We start from the raw sequence: 27,988 nt of genomic DNA on the forward strand, positions 1-27,988 counted from the left end.
TTGTATACGCAATGTGACTGTCGAATCAGCATGACTAGAGGGGATTAAAGTGGTGTTACATAAGAGTACCACGGATTGGTGACCCGAGTGTGGCATGCACATTTTGTCCTATCCACAGCAGCTCGATCCTTCTAAACCTTTTAAATCTGCTGGACGGTTTCGGTTATGTGACAATTAAAAGACGGAGGGCGCTTGACGGTAAGCTGTGTGTCTGAATTTTTGTGTTTTGTGAGCTGTCAGTCAAGTTACACGAGACAGCTACCGTACCGCCCGATAAATGCGGTAAAAGTAGTATAAATTACAAACCCGATACTTTTGTGTGCCTGTCTGGCTCTGTGGACGATTTCGCAGCCTCATTACGGTATAGTTTATACTTTGCATTACTGCCGACCCATCTTCTGTTTCTTAGACTCCGGGAACAATGTTTTCGAACAGACATGCAGCTGGTTCTGTTTGACAAATATCCGTTCATATTGAAGGCTAATAGTATTTTGTTCTGAAAACCAAGTTTTAATCTCATGACCCAGTTAGTATGTCGACTTTTTATTCATTTGTTGATTAATGTCAGCGTCGGCTTTCCCACTGTCAAAACAAATAAAACGGGGCACGTTTAATTTAAAACACGGTTTAAATGTTTTCATTAATTAAATGTGGTTTTGTTCTCAGTGAGGTATGTTGTTCTCTGCAGTTGATTAATTTTTCATTTGCTGCTCAGCGACATCGTGAGCACACACCCACTGCATCTCGCGTGCATCTCATTCCCCTTTCTATTCGCGAGAACTTTGTGTTCCTCCGTAATTACAGTACAATATACACGATTGCCTCGTGAACAGAACCACTTTCCCTACGTTAGTTCTTGATTTTTTTGTCCCAGGAGTGTATTTCTCAACCTGCACTATTCACTGTGCGTGCCTCGGCGAGCTGGAATGTTAAAAATAATCAAATGGAAGGGAGAATTGCACTGGCGTCCATATTTGTCTATCCACGTTTTTTGTTGTTGTTGTTTTTTCGTGGGGGGTTCATTCATTCATTCATTCATTCATTCATTCGTTTTCCTGAAACGCTGTTTATTTATTATGTACAAATACATTAATTTAAAAATTTTGACCAATAAAAACGATTGAAAATGGGTTGCTGTTTTGTGGTTGTAATAGTAATTATTTTACTGCAGTTACTGAAATTGGACACTTGGAGAATTCCTGAATGATGCCAGTGATATGGAAATCTCAGAAATTCACTCACATGAAATTATTTACAAGTAATAGGCCCCAACAAGTGTGTCCAGGCGGGCTGGAATGGCTGGAGAAAAATGTCAGGTGTGATGTGTGATAGAAGTGTTTCAGCGAGATGAAAGGAAAAGTGTATAAAACTATGGCGAGACCAGCCATGATGTTTGGACTGGAGACAGTGCCATTGAAGTAAAGACAGGAAACAGAGCGGGAGGAGGTATCAGAGTTTGTTGAGATTTTCTTTGGGAGAGACGAGGTTCGACAGGATCAGGAATGAGTATATCGGAGGGACAACTCATGTTTGAGGTTTTGGAGAAAAAGTCAGAGTGGCCAGACTGAGATGGTATGGACATGTGCCGAGGAGAGAGTGTGAATATATTGGGAGAAGGATGCTGAGCCCTGAACTGCCAGGCAGGAGACCAAAAGGAAGGCCCAAGAGGAGGTTTATGGATGTTGTCAAAGAGGACATGAAGGTAGCTGGTTTGAGAGAAGAAGATGCACAAAACAGGGTTAGATAGAAGACACTGATTCGCTGTGGCTACCCATGAAAGGAAAAGCTGAAAGAAAATGTAAGTTTGAGTTTTATTTATCGAGTTCAAGTCATGACTATGTACATATTCAATGAGTTCAATGTAAATACTTTGTTTAACAATTGCGATTATTGCTATTATTATGAGAAGGAATATTATTTAATTTGTGTTTAATTATGTTGATATGGCCTATTTATTTGTTTTAAATGGATGATTGGCAATTATAACTTGGGTGTGTGTAAGTAGGTATGGGGACAATTACGATGGTCAAGCTTAAAGGACAACCGACAAGTTGTGTCCATAATTTGTAAAATGGCTTCAAATGACTTCTACTGAGCGTATTTTACAAAGATTCCACCGCATATAGCTATATTTTATGTTTTAAGACTCGCGCTGAATATTCAGGAAGTCTTGTTTTTGAGTTGGTGACGAGTCCTCATGCTGCACCCAAAAGCCGCCAGAAGGCCAGAAGAGGGCGTCCAAGCACCATATAAGGACTTTATCAGCATGTGGAACTGGAGGTGGCCACTGGAGGTCGCCATGTTGTGCCTCTTTTTTTTGGGTGAGAGATTTTCCCCCAATGTTGCCTCAAAATGGCCCAAATAAATTATTTAATCGATTGCAAACATGTATACTTTCCTCTTCAGAACTATTTGAATCATATTCATAACTGGATGTGTAACAAGAAAGCATATTCTCCGAATCTGAAGCCATTGTTTTGATTCACAAGCAATGAAAGATGTCTTGTCGTGACGTCACGAACTGGGGGCGGGACTTTCTGAAAATGCCCAATTCGCAGCTCAATTTTTTGCAGATTTTGGACACTTTAAGTCATTTTTATTGGTGTTTTGTATTTGAATAAAAATTTTAGATTTTTGGGTATTTTAGATGTTATGAAACATTTTTCTGATGTGACTTAAGGAACAAAAATTATTTTCCTGCAAAGACTTAATCAGCCCGTTTCCACAGGCTGATAAATTCCTTCCATGGAGCTTGGTCGCCCTCTTCTGGTGGCTTTTTGGTGCAACGCGAGGTTTTCAGACCAAACAAGTACAGCAATGCTACAATGTGTCTTTTTTCGGTCAGGGGCGTTCCTTTAGTGACGTCACGTACAGGCTCGTCACCAACTCAAAAACAAGACTTCCTGAACATTCAGCGTGAGTCTTAAAACGTAAAATATAGCTATATGCGGTGGAATCTTATTAAAATACGCTCATTTCATTTCAAGTCATTTGAAGCCATTTTACAAATTATGGTTGTCGTTTAATTACAGTAAAGTCTCGTTATATCGATATCGGTTATATCGATAGTACTGCTTATTACGATACTATTTCTATGAACGCAAGGAGAAAATTTACATGCCGCAGGATCAGATATATCGATAGTCCGGTTATATCGATATTTTTTCAGACTCCCGAGAATATCGATATAACGAGACTTTACTGTATCAGGAATCAACATTCATCAACATTGCCCTCGGAAGAAGGCAAATACGTTTATATTGGTGTCATAGATTAGGGCCACCAGCACTTGACCAGGAAGCTTTTGGTTCAGTCTGAGACTCGTACCCTGGAGGCGTCCATATTGGTCTATCTAAAGTTTTTAAATTGGAAAAAAAACATGGTGATAGGTAGCACTATTACATTCATCATCCTGGTTGTATGGATGTACAGTACGTGATGAATTACTTTGCGCAGGAAGGGCATCCGACGTAAAAGCTTGGCCAAAAAAAACATGCGGATCGAACCTCTGAAGATGTCACATCTCGTAGCCATCCTGGGCGCGCCCCGCCCCTCCTGTCACCTCCTCCGCCAATCCTGGGAGACGGCCCCTCCAATCATCATTCACCTGGGTTCCCACAGCTGATTGTCATTCACTGATTGTGCCTTCTGTCTATATCTGCCTATCGCTCACTACCGTTCTCCGTCGAAGTATTTTTGGATGTCGCCGTCACCACTACCGTGTTACCAGGTCTGCCATTGTTCAGTTCCTCCACTCTTCCCTGTTTGTTATTTTTGATGCATGTTTCAGTAAAGACTCTTGCTCCTTCCAAGCCTGTCACATCGTGTATTTCGGGTCCTTCCCCTTTGCCAAACCCCGTCGCTCGAGTCCTGCCTTTTTTGCACTTGAGCGTCGTCACAGAAGATGGAGGACACTGATTTGCTGTGGCGAACCCTTGAAGGGAAAAGCCGAAAGGAAAACAACAACATTGAGTAATTTTATTAGAAGTTATTCATACAATTACAGACAGACATCATTTACTTAAATCAGTCGAGTTGTCAGTGCATCGACCTCTCCTTGTGTCTGATCGGTTTTCACATAAATGTCACCCATTGTGGGACTATTAAAGGATTTCTGATTCTGACATGCCTGTCGACGTACATGTTCTCCCCGTATATTATAGATCTTTTTAGCATTTCAAATAATATGCGGCGTACTCCAACTTTTATACAGGGGAAAAAAATGTCAACCGATCTTACAAAGACCATTTGGGCTTAAATCTAGTTTGTCTCAACTGCTGGTAGTCAACGACAATGCTGCTGCCGATCACAACTATTGTCACGGGAAAGCAGCAAAAGTAATTCTCAATCGTATCTTTTTTTAATCGCTGTGTACGGGAGGATCGATAAAAGCATAACATGCTCGGTAAGCTGTCTGCATTCCCGCCTGTGGTAGCGTTTTTTTTTAATCACTTCAAATAATGTCCGGCGTCATTTGTAAGGGTAGCTATGAGCCCACGTTGACAGGTATAATGGCGGGCTGATTGAACAATCAAAATTGTCCCTTGGTGTGAGTTTAAGAGAGGATGATTGTTTGTGTGTGCATTGCAGTTGAATAGCCACTGGCAACCAGCACGTCCCGCATACCGTTGAGAGGATAAAGCGTATCAGAAAATGGATGGATGGATGTGATGCATAGGTGGAAGTTTAAAGGACAGGACGCCTCCGGACAAGTTGTGTCCATAATTTGTAAAATCACTTCAAATGAAATGTATTTTACAAAGATTCCACCGCATATAGCTATATTTTACGTTTTGAGACCCGCGCTGAATATTCAGGAAGTTTTGTTTTCGAGTTGGTGACGATTCCAGACGTGACGTAACGTCTGGAACGCCCCTGACCAAGAAAGTAACACACAATGCATTTTGGGTACTTTGTTTGATCTGAAAACATTGTGTTGATCCGTGTTGATGGCGAAATTAGAAGGAAAACACATAAATAACACGATGGTGAATCGTTGTGTGTTGCACCAAGACTACTATTTAATACTAGTTGACACAAATTCCCAGCAGACAAATCAGCCCATTTCCAACAGAGCTTGGGTGCCATCTTGTGCATTTTCTGGGACGCTACATTGGAGTCCTGACGGCTCGAATTGATTCGGAAGGACTTCTTTAATCGATTGCAAACATTTATGCTTTCATCTTCAAAACTATTTGAATCATATTCATAACTGGATGAGTAACAAGAAAGCATCTTCTGCAAATATGAAGCCATTGTTTTGATTTTAGAGCAAGGCAAGGCGTCCTGGCGTGATGTCACGAACAAGGGAGCGGGACCTTCTGAAACTCGCCATTTTCAGGGTCATTTTGAAGTAGCGAGTTGCTTGTTCTGTAGCCACAAAGGGACATATGTCTTCTTGTGCCGGTCCCTAGCCCGGATAAATACAGAGGGTTGTGTCAGGAAGGGCATCCGACGTAAAAGCTTGGCCAAAACAAACATGCGGATCAAACCTCTAAAGATGGGGGACACTAATTTGCTGTGGCGACCCCTTGAAGGGAAAAGCCGAAAGGAAAAGAAGATTTTGAAGTAGTTTTGGGACACTTTGGGTCATTTTTATTGGTGTTTTGCATTTGACTAAAAATATCAGGGTATTTTAGATGCTATAAAACGTTTTTCTGAAGTCAGTTAGGAAACAAAAAAATGGTGTCGGTTGTCCTTTAACAGAAGACAGAGAAAAGTGGACTGCAAATGGGTTAAATGATCTTCTTTTCATTTCGGCTTTTCCCTTCATGGGTCACTGATAGAGTGTTTATGCACATTAGTAAACATATTACGTTATTTCATGTTTATATTAAGTAAACATATGTTTTTTTCATGTTTAGCTTAGTATATATTATGAATTGTGCACGTTTAATTTCAGTCTAATTTAGTTAAATAAAACTATCAGTCTTATTAGTACAATAGCCGTGGAAGGAAAAAAGCAGCGGCTCCAACTTCAATCTAAGACCCGCCCAACACTGAATTGCTCGTAACCGATTGGACGGGAAAGGTCGACTTGTTCGCAACTGATTGGACAACAGATCGCCACTCTGTATGTTTAAAAACTTGGAGCGGGAGCTCGTTCTTGCTCTTGCCTTCTCTTGCTTTTTTTGTGCTCATGTCTTCGTCCCACCGAGAGGAGAAGTGCTTTCTCTGCCTCATTAGAATAAAGTAGATGTTTGTCCACCATCTATTGTACTTGCTGATATTTTTATCAAGTGAACTCCAGACAATGCGCGAACCAGGAGAGACAAACGAAGTTTTAACCGGACATTAATTGGTGCCAAGAAACCCGTGCCAAGTCAACCAGTCTTTGCTCGAGGACCACAACCTGGGTGACCAGTCAAAGCGAGACGGGAGCTAAAGAAGCTCTTGGCGATTGACCCGTTTTATGATTTTTTCGACGGGAGGCCCGCATTGAGATGCGCGTCAAATCTGCGCTTTGATTGGGACGACCTACGGAAGAAACGAAGTTTTTTTTCGTTCTTCACTGAAGCCTGTTCGCGGAAAATCCTCCACGCGAGAGACAGAAGGAATCACAACTTTCTGGTGGCAGTTGTGCTCCTCGCGTTCTGGCTGAAGGACTACACGGCAGCATTCAAAAGTTCACTAAGTAAGTAGCGCGCTAGCTAGCAGACATTGTTTGAATGCATTGTGAGACCTCCTGGCCAGAGAGTCTCTTTTCCACTTGACTCACGTACGGACCGGTGTGAAGCGATTTTCGTTAGGCAAGGTGGCCAAATGAGAATACGTGTGCCGGTGGAGGAGTGCATATTAAGGTGCACGCAATATCCACACGCCGAAATGTGAATCGGAAGTTTTCCAGCGAAAGAATATTGTTCACAAGGTGGTGATAGCTGGGATTCAGTTTGTGTGGTGGACCGCTTTTAGTCTGTAGAGCGGAAGTGTTTTAGGGCAGCTGCTATTGTACTGAGTCGAGAGGAAAGAAATAAGATCAAAAATACATTTTTAACTTGGTTTGTCTATGCTAGCATCGTGGCTCAGAGAAAGTTCTTTGTCTCGGAGAGAAGAAAGGGTGGGGGCGAAGTCATTTGAGCCGTTGGTGTGTGTGTTGGTGTGTGTGTGTGTGTGCGTAAGAGCATTCCTTGTGTGTGTGCGTGAACGCGCATCCTGGCTGAGGATTGGCGCGAATCACGCCCTTTGTTCTTGGGTTTGAATCAACATCGCGAGGTGTGCTTCCTTTCTTGTGATAGCTAAAGAAGGAATTTGTTGTTGCAATCGTGAAAATGGGTGCTATTTTTTCTAAAAAGACCCCAATTCATAGGGACGTAGAGTTTATGTCCAAAAAGTTCCCAGGTAGCGAACTTTATTGCAAGAAATGGATGGACTGTAGTACGTTCTCTGGTTCTTTACAACTCCAGCCTCTGAAGGAAGTTTTGTTTCTGTTGAAACTTCAGGAAGCATCCGCGATGAAAAAATCTCTTGGAAAGATACGTGCCGAGATAATTGCCTGCGAAGCTTGGATTGCGCAAGCAAAAATCAGAGAGAGAGAAATGGAAGCCAAACGGATGAAAAAAGAGGAGAAAGCGATAGTTGCAATGTCTTCCAAAGTGAGCTCTGACGATGAAACTGTGGCTTCGTCTGTTGCACGTCCCAATGAAAAGTTGGTAGGAAATGGAGAGCAGCCATTGTTTCAATCCCCAGGGCTCCCCCACGGGAGGCGAGGGGGAGAGGCGGGGGGCTGCCCCGTCGAGGCGCCACGACCCCCCTCCTCCTCCGCGGAGCTGAAGAAGGGGGAGGACGCCATTTGTTCAACCCCTGTGGGGCGGGTGGGCCCCCCTGCGTGGGCCCCCCAGGTGATGACTCCAAATGTCTGTTGGGCAGACCAGCAGAATGGAGCGCTTATGACCCCTACTGGAGGAATACGAGGATTACAACCTGAGATGGCAAATCAGATTGCCGCTGATTGTGTCTCTTCGCGTACGAGGAGCAAAGCAAATTGTTCTGGACAATTGTATCCGTTTGAAGAGTTGAATGGAATTGAAATGAATAATGGAAGCGACTGTGACGCTTTGCCACTGATTCAGGTAGCAAATCCTAATTCTTCAAGCATACATGATCAAACTATCTTGGTTTATCGGCCATGGGGCGACAGTGATGTTGCAGAGGCGTGTAAAGGACTAGGTGATGTTGTTGAAAATGCAGAAAGTTGGACTGAGAATTTTGAGGAATTATGTGCTTCTTATCAGTTGAATGGACAAGAAACACTTAAGGTTTTCAGGAGATGCTTGGGACACCATTGGAATCGGGTGAAAGGTGACTTCACTGGGAAAACATCGATGGGAACAAATATGACGTACGAGGAAGCGTCAACCCAACGAAGATTGGTTTGTGAAAACATCCGAACATTATGGAAGAAAACACCAAACTTTGGCTTAATTCAGAATTGTAGACAGTTACGTGGGGAAGATATTAACATTTTTCGGGGACGCTTGGAAAATGTTTTTCGAAACCACTGCTGTATTCCTGAATCTGCTGATGAGAATTCCATATATGTCAACCAATTCAAGCAAACATTTTTGCAGAATTTGACGCCGGAAATTGGAGATTTCATTCGCAAACATTATGTCCAACACCGGACTGGAAGGTTGGTTGATCTCATGGAATGGGCAATACACGCCCAAGAAGTGGTGAGAAAAAAGTGGGGAAATGGTGCAGATTCGCCGATGGAACATGTGATGGCATCTACCATGGGTAACATAATGGAGAACGTGTTATACCAGGATCGGATGAAGAGACGGATGCCGCACAATGATCGATGCTACAGTTGTGGCAGTGTAGGGCATATGGCTCGCCACTGCAAAAAGAAACCTATACCGAAAAGGAAACATGGGAAATCTTACAGACCTCCACCATATAATACGCGATATGGTGAAGGACATAAAACAAAACATTCAGATTGACGTGAGGAACCCCATTTCAACACTGATGACAACAGTCACAACAGTGAGGAATGGGAATCAATAAAACCAGTTGAAATCTTGGATTTGACTAATGTGTTTGCCTTAACCTTACCGGAAAACGAAAAACCTTATTATTGGCTAAAAATCGGGAAAAAGGATGTCAAATTTCTTTGCGATAGTGGTGCATGCAGATCAGTGTTAAGAGACACCATTCCAGGTGTCACTCCGAGTCGACAACAAATTTCTGTGGTATCTGCAGATGGGAAAGTGACATTGTTACCGATTTCTAAACCAATAAAAATTTTAGATGAGGGACTAAGTCCATACAAGGTCACTATGGTCTTGAGTGGAGAGTGTCCTATAAATTTGTTGGGGAGAGACCTGTTACAAAAATTGCAAATAGCTTTAATACCAACAGAAGAAGGGTATAAACCCAAAAAAAGTGAATTTTCTGGAGTCCTTCGTAGTTGACGCTATGGGGGACCCAGTAAAGGTCGATTCACTAGAATTATGACTGATGGCCACTTTAGGGGCGGAGGACTTTCCAGACGTCCCTGCCACCCTTTGGTCATCGGGAAAAACTGATGTGGGCTTACTTAAAACAGCGAAACCAGTTGAAGTATTGCCTAAAACGACTTATCGACCAAGACTTAAACAATATCCATTAAAACAGGACGCTATTATTGGCATCACCCCTGTAATACGGGATATGGTGAAAGCTGGTATTTTGATTGAAGACCCAACTTGTGAATGTAATACACCGATATTTCCTGTTAAAAAAGTGGAATCTGGAGTTTGGAGAATGGTGCATGATTTACGACAGGTAAATAAATCCATACAATCACGTGCTCCGTGTGTGCCAGACCCGCACACATTATTGAACAGTTTAAAACCTGACAAAAAATGGTTTACAGTGATTGATTTGAGCAATGCCTTTTTCTCCATTCCATTACACAAAAATTCACGTCATTGGTTCGGATTTACATTTAATGGGAAAAAATATACATATACAAGATTACCACAAGGGTTTACAGATAGTCCTACAATTTTTTCACAGGAAATGTCTTCGTGTATTGCTGATTTTAAACATCCTGAATCTTCTCAGATTCTTTTGTATGTTGACGACATCTTAATTGCTTCACCGACTGAAGATGAGAACAAGACTGTATCAATAGCTTTGTTCCAGTATTTAGCGAATACAGGTAACAAAGCTTCTTTGGATAAATTGCAGTTCTGTCAACAAGAAGTAGTTTTCTTAGGACATCTTTTGTCAAGAAAGGGAAGAGAGTTGACAACTAAGAGAAAACAGACAATTTTGCAGGTTCCTCGACCTAAGACGAAAAAACAGATGATGACGTTTTTGGGACTGTGCAATTATTGCAGAACTTGGATTCCGCATTATGCACAAGTTACCCAACCATTATTGACACTTATATACCAAGACGAAATGGCACTGAAAGACTCTATTCAGTGGACCGAAGAGGGCAGTAAAGCATTTACAGAATTAAAAAATTTGATAGCAAACATTAGCGTCTTAGCTTTACCTGACTATGACAAACCTTTTGTTCAAACAGTTGACTGCAAAGACAAATACATGACTTCAGTCCTGTTACAAAAGCATGGACAAAAGCTGAAACCAGTTGCATTTTATTCTAAAAGAATGAATCAGATCCAGGCGCTTTGTTGGCAAAATGGTTGTGTGAAATGTTGTACAACAACAAAGAGGTCCACAGCACGTGTACTGCCGCAGTCCTGTGTTCCCTTTGCAGGAACAGAGAGGCTGCTGGGCTCCCCGAAGGCGCTGATCAAGGTCTGCACCAAAGTCGGAGGGGCCATTCACCGTGCTGATAACAACGCCAACTGCCATCAAAATCGCCGAGAGGTCCACCTGGGTGCATCAAAGCCACTGCAAAATCGTTCACCAACCAGATCCGGAGCAGGTGGAAGTGAGACGGAGCCAAACCACTCAATAGCCATGGGTTTGGTCCACATCATCTTGCTGTATGAATTAGTGGAGGCAATCCAGATGACGCACGTAAAGCCTCCCATTCCATCAGCCTGCCAAACTCCACCATTGCAACCAACGATGACAGAAAAGTGCCCTAGCATGGCACATCCTGTAGCCTGCTTGCCACTACAAGATGCAGGAATCATCTCATTTCCTCTTAACATCCTCAGGAACGAAGCACGACAAACGGGAAGTGATTACCCTCATGGTCCTTGGTACGCTCGTATCAAGTCAGGGAAGACTTGGACCACTGGTTGGGACTCAGTTGTGGTCCATTCTGAGCCCAAAACAAAATGGGTTCAAAATAGCTGTGCCCAAGAAGCAAAACGAATTGTCAGAAAGATAACTCAAGGGAACTGGTTAGGAACTGGAACTGGCACAATGACAGATATCCAACTCGTTATCGTAACCCACAAGGTTGCGGGATGCATGGACTTGAGACTCTGTCCTGATTTTCGTGAACACCACACTGGTTTTCCTGTAACTATATGCATGTTGTCATCTTTGACAACACCAGTCGTGACATCGCCTTTCCAGCGCAAACCGCATATCAAACCGACAGCCTGGATGGAAACACCTGACAAAAAAGCCCAAAATTCAGATGTCATGGACGCATTATATCAACCATTTGCAGGAGAAAAACATGACTGGAATCCGTTGTTATCAAACACGTGGTATCGTTATGCTACATTAATTGCTAAACAAAATAGGAAAAGTAATTGCTTTGTTTGTTCTTTTATGCCACATTCTGTAACGCAACAAAGAGTGCATTCAAAGGTATTTGGAGATAAAATGGCTCGAGCTGCGTATATGTTAATATCTTCGCATAAACCTGATCAACATTTTCCAGTTCTTCGCAATGCTTCGAGAGGAGAGATTGTTCCAAGTTTGGATACCATTTTGGAAACTGAAAATCAGGTTATGACCGAGAGCGGATTGCGATTACCAGTATGCGTTGCAATGTACGGTACAGGTCAAAATCTAGGTTTTATAGATGAGAATAGATGTTTATACGTGCTACCGTTAAACACCAATGTCACCATTTTACCTGTATCTTCACATCTTTGGTGGTTATGTGGTTGGAAAGTATATTCTTTTATTCCTCCGAAAGCCTACGGTATGTGCGCACCTGTTACTGTAACTGACAATACTTTCATCATTACCAGTCGTCCAGCACACCATCATGTGAAAAGAAGAGTGTCGTTTAAGCCCCACGATTCGATCTGGGGAACTGATGTTCCAGAACAATTCAAACACCATAGCACGGGAAGTAAGGTAATGTTAGCTCTTTTTCCACAAATTGGAGTAGCTAAAAACATGCTACGAATTGAAACAATTGACTACAGGTTTCAAGTGTTTGTAAACGCCAGTTTGGAAGTAGATGAAATGCAAAACACTGAAATTGCAGCAATTAGACAAATGGTGCTGCAAAATAGAATGGTTTTGGACCTTTTGACCGCGCCACAAGGGGGCGTCTGTGCTATGGTGGGTGATACTTGTTGTACGTACATACCCGAAGAAGCGAATTCCATAAACATGACTGATGCTCTGTCTGTTGTCAGGGATCTCAGAGATGCCATGGCCAAAGATCACCGGCCTGATCAACCGTGGATCTTTGACGGGCTCTTTGGGGGCTCTTGGTATAAGACTTTGCTCAGACTGTTTATCCCATTCGCAATTGTGATTGTACTTATTTTCTTAGTCATTGGTTGTATTATTCCATGCTTAAGAACAATGCTAATGAATATGATAACTAATTCCCAGGTGAATTACGCAAAGGTTTTGTATCAACAAATGCGTGAAGGGGACCCAGTGTTGTAGCTAGGGATAGTACACCATGGCCAGAGAGTGGTTGCTCCAAAGAACAAAAGCAAAAAAAGAAAACGGAGAGCCGAGAAGGAGTTTTCCTCATTAAAAACCCTCAAAAATGGAGAGGTTATATATCACAGCAGCAAAATTGTGATAGAGGTTTTTCGCCTTCTCCATGGTAAGTTAAATAATATTAGACGTTGGATAGATGAGATTAGAATGGTTCCCTGTGCAATTAGTATGACGTGCATGCATGAAATCTTTTGGAAATGTATGAACTGATGTTTAAATGTACAACAGGAGGGAATGATAGAGTGTTTATGCACATTAGTAAACATATTACGTTATTTCATGTTTATATTAAGTAAACATATGTTTTTTCATGTTTAGCTTAGTATATATTATGAATTGTGCACGTTTAATTTCAGTCTAATTTAGTTAAATAAAACTATCAGTCTTATTAGTACAATAGCCGTGGAAGGAAAAAAGCAGCGGCTCCAACTTCAATCTAAGACCCGCCCAACACTGAATTGCTCGTAACCGATTGGACGGGAAAGGTCGACTTGTTCGCAACTGATTGGACAACAGATCGCCACTCTGTATGTTTAAAAACTTGGAGCGGGAGCTCGTTCTTGCTCTTGCCTTCTCTTGCTTTTTTTGTGCTCATGTCTTCGTCCCACCGAGAGGAGAAGTGCTTTCTCTGCCTCATTAGAATAAAGTAGATGTTTGTCCACCATCTATTGTACTTGCTGATATTTTTATCAAGTGAACTCCAGACAATGCGCGAACCAGGAGAGACAAACGAAGTTTTAACCGGACAGTCACCACAGCAAATCAGTGTCCCCCATCTTCAGAGGTTTGATTCACATGTTTGTTTTGGCCAAGCTTTTACGTTGGATGCCTTTCCTGACACAACCCTCTGCAATTATCCGGGCTTGGGACCCTTTGGGGCTACAGAACAAACATTTTTCTTTGTTTTTATTATTTTTATTATTTATTTTTTATATTCTGGTTATTCCTATAAGTCACAATCCATTATTGTCCTTCCCCAAAACTGTATCTTGATTTAAGTGCTTACGCTTTACATTTAATGTACAGTACCTCAGACCCATATGTGATTATTTTGGTAAGAGCTTTTGAACCATATGTGTCCCAATTGATGAGAGCTTTTTGTCATCTAGATATGAAGTTTCCTGTGGATTTCCTGGCAAATGCCAGCCAGGCCGAGCTTGAAGCATCAGCACACAAATACCTGAGCAACCTCCTTCACAGCAGAACAGATTCTGCCGAACAACTTATTCACGCCAACTCCACCAAGGTTATACAGCCACAAGTTGCTCACCTCTCTGTTCTGTAATGCAAATCGTCAAGTAACAAATTCTTTATTTTTTGTTCTTTATTATTTCTTTTCTGGTTATTCCTAGAAAGGAAGTGATTAGGTTATAAAAATATCAAAACAAACATATGATTTGTTGTGGTACTTTGGTGTCACAGTTTGATACTTTTTATTTTTGAATTACATTTTTTTAACTGTGGTTTTTTTCATGTAACATGTTCTTTGTTTTTATTGTTCTTTTTTCGTTTTAACTTACAACAGAGTGGTAACAGCTGATGACAATTTGTACGTCCATGCCCATTTTCAGATAGAGGATGGAAGATTTAATTTCCGAAATATAAACAAATGGGTAAAAATCTGACAAAAATCACATAGCAAAGCAGCCTATGGAAGTCTCCCATTTCAGCATAATGTGTCAGAAATTCCAGATATTTAACGTTTATATATATATATATATATATATATATAACATACATTACTGTGGGATACTTATTGCAGTGTATTATGTTTTAGTACAAAGAATTGTGCATTCTGCTCAGTTGGACAACACAAGCAATGTTAATATCTAATACTTAAAATCTAATTGATTTTATCTGTTAAGCAGTGACGTGCGGTGAGGTTCATGGCTGGTGAGGCACTGCCGTCATCACAGTCAGATTTACAAACATATGAACTCCACAGACACAGAGGGTAGGTCCTATAGACCTACACGGGGTGTAAAGACGACCCCGCCATCCACGACTCTCCGGAGCCTCAAAGGCGGTCTGGTGGCGAGATCCGCCACATTTCCGGCAGCTCCTATGGGAGTAAACCCGAAATCAATCCGGTAATGGCGCACCTAAGGCGGTCTGGTGGCGAACTCCGCTCCCTTTCCGGCAGCTCCTGTGACCATACTGACCCCAAAATTGTATCAGCTCAGCTGTTCCTTTGGTCCAGTCAGCGTGGTGGAGAGGGGGAGCAAGCTGCATAGGCGACAAGTTGCTCTCCATAATACACCGCCCAGGCACACTGTCCACCGGGACAGTCATCCATGGTCAGCCATGACCGATGAAGGCCGACGACGATGAACTCCACAGAGTAGCTTATTCACCATTTGATTGGCAACAGTTAACGTGCTTTATTTAAAATGTCATTTCAGCATTCTTTATATACTGTATACACTATACAATACAAACTGTAGCATAAAAAATAATTTAAAAAATGGAGATCACTGCCAGTGAAGAAAGTCGTCCTTGATCAGTACTGTTCCGACTATATGTTTTCAGTCTTTTGTGCTGAGAATGACCACTCCACTGATGATGGAGTAGCTGGAACAGTGAGCACGAGCTGGAGCAACTTTGTCACTTCAGGAATGTTTCAATGAAATCCTTCTTGGCCAAAAAGCTGAGAAGCTGTCCAGGAGATTTACATTCATCCCTCACCGTTTGTGAGCTATACAGTCCGGTGTTGGTCTTCCTTTAATTCTTATCTCCTGCTTCGATTGACAGTCCAGTTTAGAAAATTATTTCAATTTAGATGTGTAATCCACCATTCTGAAAATAAGGCCAAGCAACACGAAAAAACGAATGTATGGTTGCACTTAACTTGCTGTTTACTGTAGCTTGCTGTCACTAATTTTATTATTCTGCAGCCGAGGAGTCGCAATAACAATCTCTAATCACCAGCGCCCCCTGTCATGAGGCAGGAGAACTGTGTGCCTCACCTATGCACACAGTTTTGATAAAAATAAAATAAAATAGACACTTTAGTACAGTGTTTAAAATGTACAGGTACTCTACATTATATACACCAGCTAAACTGTAGAAATGTAGTTCATACACTAAAAGCTTTTGAACACTTTAATAGTGATATGCAGAGGGACAGCAATGCGTTCTCACTGCAGAGCAAGCCAGCACAGTTAGCATAGTGATTGCGCAATCCGTGGTGAGGCTCAGCCGGCTGCTGCCTCACCGCTCGTCTCCACTTAGTATTTGAACGGTAAATGTGAAAATTCAGCGATTTTGAAAAAAAATCCAAAAATGGTGAAGTTAAATGGAAAAGAATGTTAAAGTACAAATCACAAAATAAATATAACTGTTTAATTTATTTTGTCATTTGATATTTCCATGATGACAGGTGAGGCACAGCCTCACCTGCCTCCCCTGACTGCACGTCACTGCTGCTAATATTTTAATGATCTTCTTCTTTTCCTTTCGGCTTTTTCTTCAGGGGTCGCCACAGCGAATCCGTGTCCTCCATCTAACCCGGTTTTGTGCATCCTCTTCTCTCATACCAGCTACCTTCATGTCTTCTTTGACAACATCCAAAAACCTCCTCTTTGGTCTTCCCCTCAGTCGACTGCCTGACAGTTTAAGGCTCAGAATCCTTCTTCCGATATAGTCACTCTCTCTCCTCTGGACATGTCCAAACCATCTCAGTCTGACCTCTCCAAAGCCTCGAGAATGAGTTGTCCCTCTGATATACTAATTAATGATCCTATCCAACCTGGTCAGTCCCAAAGACAACCTCAACATCTTCATCTCTGCTACCTCCAGCTCTGCTTCCTTTCTTGTCATCAGTGGCACTTACTCCAGTCCATCCATCATGGCTGGTCTCACCACCGTTTTATACACCTTTCCTTTCATCCTAGCTGAAACCTTTCTATCACACATCACACCAGACGTTTTTCTCCAGTCGTTCCAGCCTGCCTGGACACGCTTCTTCATCTCTTTTCCACACTCTCCATTGCTCTGGACAGTTGAACCCAAGTACTGTACTTAAAATCTTGCACCTTCGTTATCTCTTCTCCCTCTTATTCACACACATATATTCCGTCTTGCTTTTAATGATATTGTGAAATATTATTCTCATTAAAATTATATGGTCTATTTATAATTAAGGCGGCCCAGTAGTCGAGTGGTTAGCACGCCAGCTTCATGGTGCATAGGTCGTGAGTTTGAGTCCCACTCCGGCCTCCCTGTGTGTTTGCATGTTCTCCCTGCCCCCGCATTGGTTTCCTCCGTGTCGTCCGGTTTCCAAAAACATGAACGACAGGCTGATTGGACACTCGAAATTGTCCTTAGGTGTGAGTGTGAGCACGAATGGTTGTTTGTCTCTGTGTGCCATGCGATTGGCTGGCAACCAGTTCAAGGTGCCCCCGCACCTAGTGCCCAAAGATTGCTGGGAAAGGCTCCACCATCCCCTGTGACCCTTGTGAGGAGAAAGCAGTCTGGAATATGAATGAATGAATGAATTTACAATAAATGGAGATTGACATAAGGAAAGTTATGAGGCACACAGTGGACTGGCTGTTTTTACTCAAAGCTCTGAATCTTCTTTTCCTTTCGGCTTTTCCCTTCAAGGGGTCGCCACAGCAAATCAGTGTCCTCCATCTTTAGAGGTTTGATCTGTATGTTTGTTTTGGCCAAGCTTTTACGTCCGATGCCCTTCCTGACACAACCCTCTGTATTTATCCGGGCTTGGGACCGGCACAAGAAGACATGTCCCTTTGTGGCTACAGAACAAGCAACTCGCTCAGTAAAAGGCTCCCAAACACAAAATGGTAATCGGCACGGCAATATTCAAAAAAGCAAAAACTATACTCACCATTTGACGACAATGCTCTGATCTTAGCGTGAAATGGGCATCTCTTTCCTTACATTACTCAAAGCCTGAATGACTACCGGTAGCTCTGGCCGCAGGCTGAGCCGTCGATGATGTCACCAGTAGTTCTTTTGTTCTTTTAAAAATTATTTAATATGGTTTCACATCTTTAAATGGCCTCGCCACTTTACCACTATAAGCTCCTTCACCCTTATGCACTTGCCTGGAACCTCGGGTCTGCGGACAAGACCTGATTAGATAGGCCAATAACTAAGCTCAGAGGGGACACCCTCGCTGCCCATCTTTAAAACTCATCTCAAAACTCAACATTTTTTGTCTAAAAATCAGTCCACAACGAAACTGACTATTGTTAATTGACACTAAGATGCCACAAAACGGTACCAAAGTCATACAGATTTGTCCTTCACACAGAATCAGATGTCTTTGTGAACAGGGAATGCAGAGGATCGGAAAAAAGAAATCAACAAATAGATGAAAATGCATACGTTTACTCTACATGTTCCGCATGGAGTCTCGTTCGATTATGGTCATAATGTTGGGAAATTGTTTGTATATTTGTTACATATTAATAACAAATTCTCATTTCTATCTACAGGTCAGTTTAGACATTTCCAGGGTAGGCTATGTTCCTCTGTATGGTTCCTGTGACAAAAAGAGGATTTTGGCCCTCTTTTCCCCTGATGACCCGCTTACTGCTGCTGCTCTGTATCTGTTGGACCGGTGGTGGACTGTCGATGATATTCTCAAGACATCTGACCTTGCTCGAGATGGAGTTGTTGAGGTAAACGCAAACTCTCTACATCATTTGTGTACTCTTCATATAAGGTCACAGTACAAGATGCGGTGATTGCAGCTCCTTGTGTTTGTGGATGTCAGGGGTTATTTACTTTTGACTTTAAGTTGGCACTGTGAGTTTGAAATATTTCTTGGCTGATAGTGTCTTTAAATATATCCAGACGTCCTGGTTTGCCTTTACTTTTTGCGTGTTCCTATAGTTAATCTCTTTCTTTTTTTACCAGAAAGAAACAGCCTACCAGTAGTTTCTTCTTATTGCTGTGCTCTCCACAGCATCTGCCTCCATTGTAATGTGATTGGCAACCGCATCGAGCATGTGTCCTTTGGGGCTCTACCGTAAAACAACCTGGTTCCGTCTCAGTGGTAGCATTCCTCTGAATCTCTTCCAACCTGCTTCTAGGACAGAGGACTAAGGGGGTCGTGATTGTGACTCATTTAATTCAGTGGTCCCCAACTCCAAGGTCACACAGAAAGGCTCGACTTTCTTACTCATCACTTGTGGAATCTTTGATAAGACCATACTTACTTTCTAACTTATATTACTTTGTCATGATGCCAAAATAAATGTTAAATAATTTCGTGTGTTCTGCATTTGGATGGGAGAAAGGTGCACATTTCTCCACATTCAAAACAGTAGAGTCGGGCGACCACTAATTGTCTCTGAGAAGGTGATTGGAACCACCTGGGAATGGCCAATTGCCGCTAGGACCTGATTGGCCAGAAGCTCAGGTGAACCACCTTTGATACCAGATTGGGGAAGTCACTTCGGGGAAGAGGTGGTGAGGTATGTCATGAAAGAAATACTGAACAAACAAAAGGGTCATCATTCTGGAGTCCTTTTGTATCATGAAGTCCCCCGAGGAGGCAGCCATCAGCAAGTGCTCTCATGAGCCTTGCTTTTTATGTTGTTTTTGTCTTGTTTTTGTGTTTCTTTTGTCGCTTTGTGTTGTTGTGCGTCATGTGGAACGGATATGGATTGTTTTTCAGCATTGCTGAAAAGACTGCTGAGCGGTTGCGCCTTTTCGGCAGCACGAATATGCCAGTACTGTTTTGAATGGGAGCAATGTAGGTACCATTTGACTGTAATCACTGGACACCACAGGGGCGATTGTGCTTTTTTTGCACCTGTCGTGGGCAGCATTTTCACAGCTCCGCTTTGTCCAGCGGAATGGTCGGCGTTGTTGGACAGTCTGCAGCTGGATGTGTGCATGGCTTGAGGAGCCCGCGATGAGAAGAAAGTCAGCGCAGAGTGCATATGTGGAACTGTCACAGCTTGGAATCGAAGCGGATTTATGTGGGACAGGAGATGTGAGACAGTCTCTTTTTGTCAATGGATGCTACAGCTTCGTGTGTGCTTTCTACATTTAGCTTGTAGCAGACGTGCACATTCCACCATGACGTCCGTGATCCACTGGTGAAAAGGACACTTTGATCCTCTCCTCTTTCATCTAGAACAGCTTCATGTCACAAAGAGGGTACAGAAAGTGCTTAAGAATGAATGACTCTCTGTCTTTGTGTTGTCATATTATTATTTTGGAGTTCGTTTGACTTCAAGATGGCGCCGCGAGAGTGGCAGCCTTTCCAGCAGCTAATGTACAGTGAGACCTCAACTTACGAACTTAATTGGTTCCCAGACAGAGTGTGTAAGGCGAAAAGTGTGTATCCGAAAAAAAAAAAAAATCCCATAGGAAACCATTAAAATGGGAATAATCCGTTCCCGGGTTTCCATAAAATATACTTTTCAACTAAATAAGCCTTAAAACTACACACAACATACCTTATTCTATGTATAATAAATGTGCTATTGTATTGTAATGAAAGAAATACACTGCATTGTATCATAAAGTCACTTTATTTAGATTTGTGATGGTCATTGATGGCTTGATGGAATGGTGTTGGAGGTCAAAGGTCAAACGGAATTGCTGTTTGGAAAGAGAGGCACATTACATTAGGACTGTAAAGAAATCAACTGTGCTGTAAAATAAAGTTTTATTTACCTTTTTGATGGTCGTTGATGGCTTATGAGAGTCACCTTCCATAAGGACTGTTGGTAACTTAACCTCTCGTGCTGTTCGGTCGTGTGCTTCCGCCGAATGATCACTCCGCCAGCCGGATTTTCAGAAATTTGAAGTTTGTAAGATAAGGTGTTTGTAAGTTGAGGTCTCACTGTATTTTGTTTTTCTACTTTCATTCCTTTCATCTTCCTTTCATAACATTGCTGCTGTGAAATGTAAATTTCTCCACTGCGAGACTAATAGCCTCACACAAGAGTCCAAACGGTCCTGACAATCAACGAGATGGAATGGGAACTGCTCCGTAATCCCTCTTCTACTCCAGAACTTTCCCCTTCAGACTTTCACTTCAGAGCGTTCACGACAGGGCAGATGACAGAGTGGCAAAATTGGGCAAAGTGTCCACCAATATAGTATATACTTTATATTTATGTCTCTGCGGCAGCTGTCGAGTGCTCTCGCTTCAAAATGAAAATTGGATTATCGTTAGTGTAAAAACGTCTGTGCATGAGATGTAATTAACAACATGGCCATATGCAACTGTGATTCATATTTTAAATTGTCACAAAATTTCAACACAGTAAGGCTACGTTGAGAAAATATTTTACCATTTTCAGCAATTATCTCAGGGCCACTCTGAGTCCTATAAAGTTGATGATTATGTCTGTCTTCTAGGTGGAGACCTTTGGAGAGAGAATAGTATTGTATGTTTTGAATCGGGTGATCTACAGAGTCAGGGAGATGAACTCTGAAGAGGAATATCCCTTCCTCTGCCATGGTGAGAAGGATTATGCAAAGATTGTCTGGAGTAACGGAGAGGCTGTTGGCTTCTACTCAGTACAACTCTCAGGTGATCTTCATTGTGTTGTGAATGAACTGTTTTTTACACTGATTGTCGCTCACCAAAGTTCAAATTTTTAAAAAAGTGCTGCAGCTTCCAACTATTGTCATCATATACGTACATTTAATTAATTTAACATTCTCATTGCACAAGTCGGGAAAAAAACGTCAAATTGAAATTATATATGCAAGTCAAACATGTTTATACATATTTACATTTTGCTTTATTCCATTTTAGGAAGTTTACATCATAATTTTTCAACAAGAAGATATCTACTTCCTGTCATGGACTCTCTGTTTGTAAGAAAATGTCACCGGGGTAATGGCTTTGGCCTTCACATGCTAGAGGACTTTGTGCTGAGTTTTCAAGATGGCTGTGTGGGATTGAGGTATCCACTCACCAGAGCCATGTACAAAAGTATGTCTGTCTTTCATACCCAATTTTTTTTCGAGGTTACATAGATGAGAGAGGGAAAAGCAGTTTAAATGATTGAAGGGAACACAATTTTTCATCAGTAAGAATGAGGTGTTATGCGAATGTATGGCAAACCCTGTATTTAATGTGTGCTTAGGTCTTTTTTTCATGATCTCACCAATGTCCAGGCATGCCCGCATTAAATCTGTGGCTTTGATAAGGATGATGAGCGTTTTCTGAAAGTCCACACAATTCTTGAACCACAGACATCGAGGGCATTGATGGATAGGGCACACACATTCACCTTCTATCCCTCTTTCCAAGCATGCACTGCTGTGTTCAGCTGGTTCTCCTCACTCTCGCAGGGCGTGTGAGTATCAGTCAGATCTGAAAAGCTAGATAATGATCCAGATCATTTGAATTAAGTGTGTTGGAGGAGGAACACATAAAAAATATGCTGGATAGGGGTCTCGTCTTGCGAGGCATCGGGTGGAGCCACGTGCGTTCGGAGGGTTTGGGCGTGGCCACAAGCGAAAGCGGCCCATGCCTCGAATCACATGTCCCATGCCTCGAATCGCATCCTAAGTCCTCGACACATTTTGTCAATCTTACTTCCTCTAATATCCATTTGGCTTTTACGTACTGTGACTCTCAATCATAGAAATAAAAATTAACCTTAAGGCTGAGCGTCAAACCAACTTACGGCATACCCTCATCATTGCTTCTCTGTTGCATGCTAACATGAATCAATATTTTTCTGGTCAGTCCATAGTGGAAAGTCTCAAGTGTTGCTTTTTTTTTGGTGTAGAAAGTAAAATGTGATGCATCAGATTTTTTTTCAAACCTATACAATTCTCTACTTTGATAACAATGATTTTCATTTGTTTCAATTCACATTGTTAATGCATTGTCACTTGTGTTCGCAGTATGTGCAAAGTACCTGTGTCAGTACCCTGGAGACGCAGACCTACTTTGGGAGGTGGAGGGTGTGGGTGGATCAAACCAAAGGTTCAACATAAGCAAGAAGGTTCAGACCATAGATTTGAAGGGTAAGAACTAACAGCCTCCACAGGGTCTGGTGTACAGTAGTGTTCTGTTATAGTACTTCTCATCGTTAATTCTTTGTCTGCAATAAAACCAAAGTACCCATCCTCTGACCCATATGCATACTATGCTAATCTTCTGATCTTATTATAATTTACAATCTGTCTTCACCAATTTTGTTTTTCACTCTCGGTTGGGAGCTTTATTGCTGTCTGGGTGTCATCATCAACAGCATACATACCAACATTCCAATGACAGTAGATGGTCAAAACACAACAATAACCACCCTCCACGATGACAATCATTGAGAAAACCCAGTCCCCAACCCACATTGGTTCCTATAATGTCTATGATGTATGCTGTGCTCTAGTACTTCCTCCCTACTCCTAACTTAACTTCCTACTCATTGATCATCTTTGGTGCATAGTTTCAGCTACGCAGTTCCGAAGCTCCTTATCTCTAAAAAGTTTTTTCACAATCCCTTTCGTGATAAATGCTCTCACATCAGACGCTTGCTCTCTTTCAACTTTTATAAGTCATCATTGACCAATACTAAAGTGTATTCCTAATTGATCTTGTATTCATTTGTTTGCAATGGACACTGGAGTGCCTTATTGTCCTATTCTTTATTTGTCAGCATTGTTTGATACATATAAAGTGTTATTGTTCTTGATTAATTATTTACCTAGTGTTTTTATGTTTATTATAATTACCACTTTTTTGTATTGTATTGTGTTTTTTTTAGATTCCTTGGTTACTGCAACACCACAAAAGGTCACGAGAGAGACAAAAAAGGGAGTGGCCAACGAGCCAATGGCCACTGAGCAGATAAAAGAAGCAGAATCTATGGCATATAGAATTGAAATTGTGGTATGTTTCTTTTGAATTTTATTTCTGTTTGTGGTTCAATCAGAAAGACACCTATGATTTATACCCGTAGGAAGAAGTGTTGGTGTCTAGCACTACTAGAGGTAAGCTCATATAAAATGTTTCCACGTGTTGTGCAAATGTTTATGTGTTGAACTAATGTGATGATCTATACAGACACTACTGACAAGCCTGTTGCAACTCAGACTACAAGCAATGGCCAAAAGAAAGCGAGGACATCTGATAAGATTGCAGAAAGCCAAACAAAAAAAGTTGTCAGGTAACTACAGACTGCTGGACAAAATACATGTAAAAATATTTCTTAGGTGCTATTTGGTAAAGTGGTAGTACACACAGCTGAGGTTCATACAGATTGCATAGATTTCAATTGCAGTCAGTGTGTTCTTCAGCTGTCGCAATGGGCTCTATTTTCGTGGCCAGTGAGCATTTTTAGATGACTGTCAGTCACCAAACTGTCTGATCTGCTATGCCCATATCAAATGAAACCCCGTCGGTTACACCAGAACGCCCACTGTGGTATAGAGTGGTCTGTCAACTTACCAACAAGGAATACGGAGCTGTGTGTGATTAACTGGTCACCAGAAAGAAATGTCATGTTTCAATCTAAAAAGTAACACTCTTGTGTCTGTTAGAGTTGAAGGTATTGAAGCAGAAACACCAAAGAAACATGTTTCTCGGAAAGAAGGGAGTTCTTCTTTGTCTGATGTGGTGGTGACTGAGGTGTGTGCGTAGTTACGTAAAAACATGTATTTATTTTTTTTACCATGACCTAATCGTGAATCTGTATGTTTTAGGAAATATTTAGTCCCCATACTTTAGAAAAGATGAAAGAAGAAGTTGCCAGTTCCATTGAAGAATTGGTGGAGATAACCACTACTCCACAAGAACTTGAGGGCCCACCGGCATTTGCTGCAGAGGAGCATCAAGGCACAGAGACTGAGATGGATACCTGCTGTGATTCTCAAATGACAATCGGAACTGTGTCAGAAATCGTATTTCAAGAGGATTCTCAGCAAGAAGACCCAGCCGGAGAAGAATATCATATGGCTATTGATGAAACACTTGAGGGAAAAGAGAGTTTTTGTAAGAGATATGATGAAGAACAACATGAGTCAATGGTTTTGCCCTCGCGAGGAAGATGCGACTGCAGTCTTGAAGAAATGAACCCATATGGTGAAGTCATACCTGAAAAGGTAATTCATGAAACCAAAATAGAAAGACCAGTCGAGGAAGTAAATTCTCTGGGAAAATGTGATGCTCTAAAATCACGGAAGGAAGAAATTAAATCAATGCCTGAAGCAAACCCAGAAGAGAGGCGGGAAGAGCAGGAAGATGTAAACAACAAAGGAATGAAAAAGCCATTAAGTATGTCAGGCGATAATGGGAAAGGGTCAGATCATTTGCCACGAGATGTGAACACAGTTGCTATTGCTAGAGAAAAAGACGTGGCAAGTGAAGACCAGACTGTCACATCGAAAACACAATCATCTCAGGAAGAGGGCACTGAACTTCCCAAGCTCCAGAAAGCCTCAGTGATCCTTGTGGATTTCAAAACGACACCTCATCAACTTTGTGTGAGGGAAGTGGTAAAAACCACAGATGCTGGAGAGTGTGCTGGATTAGAAAGGGAGGAGACCATGGAAGCAAGAGAGGAAATGGATGAGTCCAGTTCCCTCGGGGAGGAACTCAAGCCGGAAAAGCATGAAACGGAGGAAAACAGGATACAAGAATCAACTTCAGATACAGATACTGTGAAACCAAAAGACGAGATTGCCGAAAATCTAAATGAGGAAAATATTAATGAATCGGAAGACGTGCCAGTCATTGAAATAAGAGTTCTTAGGAGTGGAAGGAAGAAGGCTGAAACGAGATGTCGGTGTACAAGCACAAGCAAAAATCATCACGCAGAAGAAAAATGTGACATTCCTTCCAAGGAATTCAATCAATCATGTGACAATCTGATGGAAGAAGAGTCTACGGCTGTCACAAAAAGCCCAGAGTTTGGCAAACAAACAGCAACGAAAAGCATCAAAGAGATGGTGACGACAATGGAAGACGATTCAGCGTGTATGGCGGCTTCAGATGATGTCATTCAAGCTAAGAATCCCGTCCCCCCACTTGAGGAGGAAACTGAACTTGCTGCAGCACAACACCACAGTGTAGAAATGGTGTCAAAGACACTGGATCTGAAAGCCGTTGATGTGGTTTTAGTTGACAACAGAGTCCAAGCTCAAACATCTGCTGATAATGAAGATGAGAACGAGGAGAAGACAAACAAGGAAACCACAGCAGGGAAAAATGGTGCAAATTTACCCGTGGGTGCTGACACTGAGCGGGAAGACGAGCTTATGGAAGAGTGCAACAAGGGAACACAAGTTCAAGTGATGGGTCAGGAGGGAAAAGCTGAAGAACCCAATGCAATTATTCAGGATAATCAACAGATCTCTGATCAGAAAGGGAGCCTTGAGGAGAAGGATTTTGATCTCCAAGTGGAAACTACACAATTAAAAGACTGCGTTGTGGAACAAGAAAAAGTTCAAAAAGGGAAATGCAAGACAAGTGAACGGGAGATTGCAGCCGGAGATGCTCCTGAGATGGGGGGAAGCTTGAACGATCCTGCACGAGAAAAAATGGATCCAAAGACAACAGAAGAGGAAAAGGTTGCCAATCCTGCAATAGAAACCAAAGTCCTGAGGAAAAGAAGAAAGACTGCCTCCATCAGCACTCGACCAAGATCTAAACGAGTTTGCACAAATTCTCAAATAGGGTAGAGAAAGATTTGAAGTTTGCATGGCTATCAATGGAAGACCACAGGTGAAAGGAGAAAAAAAAGAACAAAAAAAAAACAGGAAGCTCCAGGCTCAGGAATTGTACATACTGTCATTAATGAAGACTGAGTTCTAGGTGATGACTCTGTGCCGACACGAGAAGAAATTCCAGTAACATCAGTGATACAGTAATAAAACTAAAGCAAAAATAATAATCGGAAACAAGCTAAGACCTCATGGGAGCTTGCATCACAGCTCTGGATAATAAAACCAAAATGCATATTTTGTTCACTGATGATACACCAGAAAGCTTCTTATCAGCAGAAAGTTGAAGACCAGATTGAGGGAACACCTAAAATGATTGATGACAGCCTTATTGATCGGACAACTGAATAAATATAAGACAAAGCGCAAAGAAAGTAATTAAAAAAAGAGACCAAAAGGTGGATCATGGTGACATGGAGAAAAATGAAAAGACTGACAAGAAAACAACAACAACAATCATGGACGATAAAGACTTAGACTAGATGCACTCAGGTGTTACATGACCAATGTTTCCGTTTTTTTCTCCCCCCCCCCCCATCTAATATTTCTAACATGTCTGTTTTAATGGTGAATTTTGTCTGAAGCCCCCAATTTTATTTCTGAAAAAAAATATGTGTCAATGTTTTCTAATGTAGTTGTAAGAAATAATTGTTATTTTTATACCCAAAAGGTCTTCCTTACTTTTGGGCCACAGTGATGAATCAAACTCAATATACAGTACACTCTATGTTTACTATTCAACAAATCCAACAAAACAAGTAAAATAAGCCAGACCAGTAAATGTGCATAAATGCATCAGCGATGATTTTTAAAATCTGAACAACTTGCCATTTTGGTTGCGAATAGTACGTATATGTTTAGTCAGTGAATTGTTTTAATGGGATAAAACCAACAAAATACGAGTAATGAATAAAGGCCCGTATGAATAAATTTCTTTTTCTCTGATGCATAGTATTTTTTTCTGAAATAAAATGTACTGTATTACGCAAATTTTCTGGATTTTCAAGAATAGCTGCTCACCCGCAGAAAATGTTATCCTGTGACTGGAAAGTGACCCTGAGAGTTTTGAAAGGCGCTTATAAATGAAGTGTATTATCATTATTATTATTATTATTATTATTAGTAGTAGTAGTAGTAGTAGTAGTAGTATTAGTAGTATTATTAGTATTAGTATTATTGTAAGAATTAGAATAAAAAATCATTTTGTAACGATATGAATTGTTTTGGTGGAACTTTAGCCTGAGAGACCTTAATCTATCTGTGTCAAGTAAGATTTATTTATATAGCACTTTTCACAAGTAAAACCACAGTGTTTCACAAAATTTTAAAGTGATAATAAAAACAATACACAAAAAAAAACATGAGAAATACTCAAAATAACTCCCAACGATAAAACCTACATAACTTTCAATGTACTGTACACGTGAACGAGAATGTACGGGAAATATCAACTATCACGTTTGTTGCATCGAATGCCAAA

The 27,988-nt window shown here is 41.4% G+C and overlaps 1 protein-coding gene across 1 annotated transcript; it reads left to right on the top strand.

Moving 5' to 3' along the window:
* Positions 1-2,302: 2,302 nt before the first annotated feature.
* Positions 2,303-27,438, top strand: LOC148899618 (uncharacterized). The gene is made up of 11 exons (XM_088995000.1): positions 2,303-2,321; positions 13,944-14,080; positions 18,297-18,482; positions 21,184-21,358; positions 21,587-21,766; positions 22,690-22,812; positions 23,553-23,677; positions 23,748-23,778; positions 23,852-23,954; positions 24,328-24,415; positions 24,490-27,438. The coding sequence occupies exons 2-11, from the start codon at positions 13,946-13,948 to the stop codon at positions 26,464-26,466; spliced, it is 3,123 nt and encodes a 1,040-aa protein (XP_088851126.1). The 5' UTR covers positions 2,303-2,321; positions 13,944-13,945; the 3' UTR covers positions 26,467-27,438.
* Positions 27,439-27,988: the final 550 nt, after the last annotated feature.

The sequence above is a fragment of the Hippocampus bargibanti genome, linkage group LG04 (assembly GCF_051943395.1).
Source record: "Hippocampus bargibanti isolate YZ-2025 linkage group LG04, ASM5194339v1, whole genome shotgun sequence".
NCBI classification, from domain to species: domain Eukaryota; kingdom Metazoa; phylum Chordata; class Actinopteri; order Syngnathiformes; family Syngnathidae; genus Hippocampus; species Hippocampus bargibanti.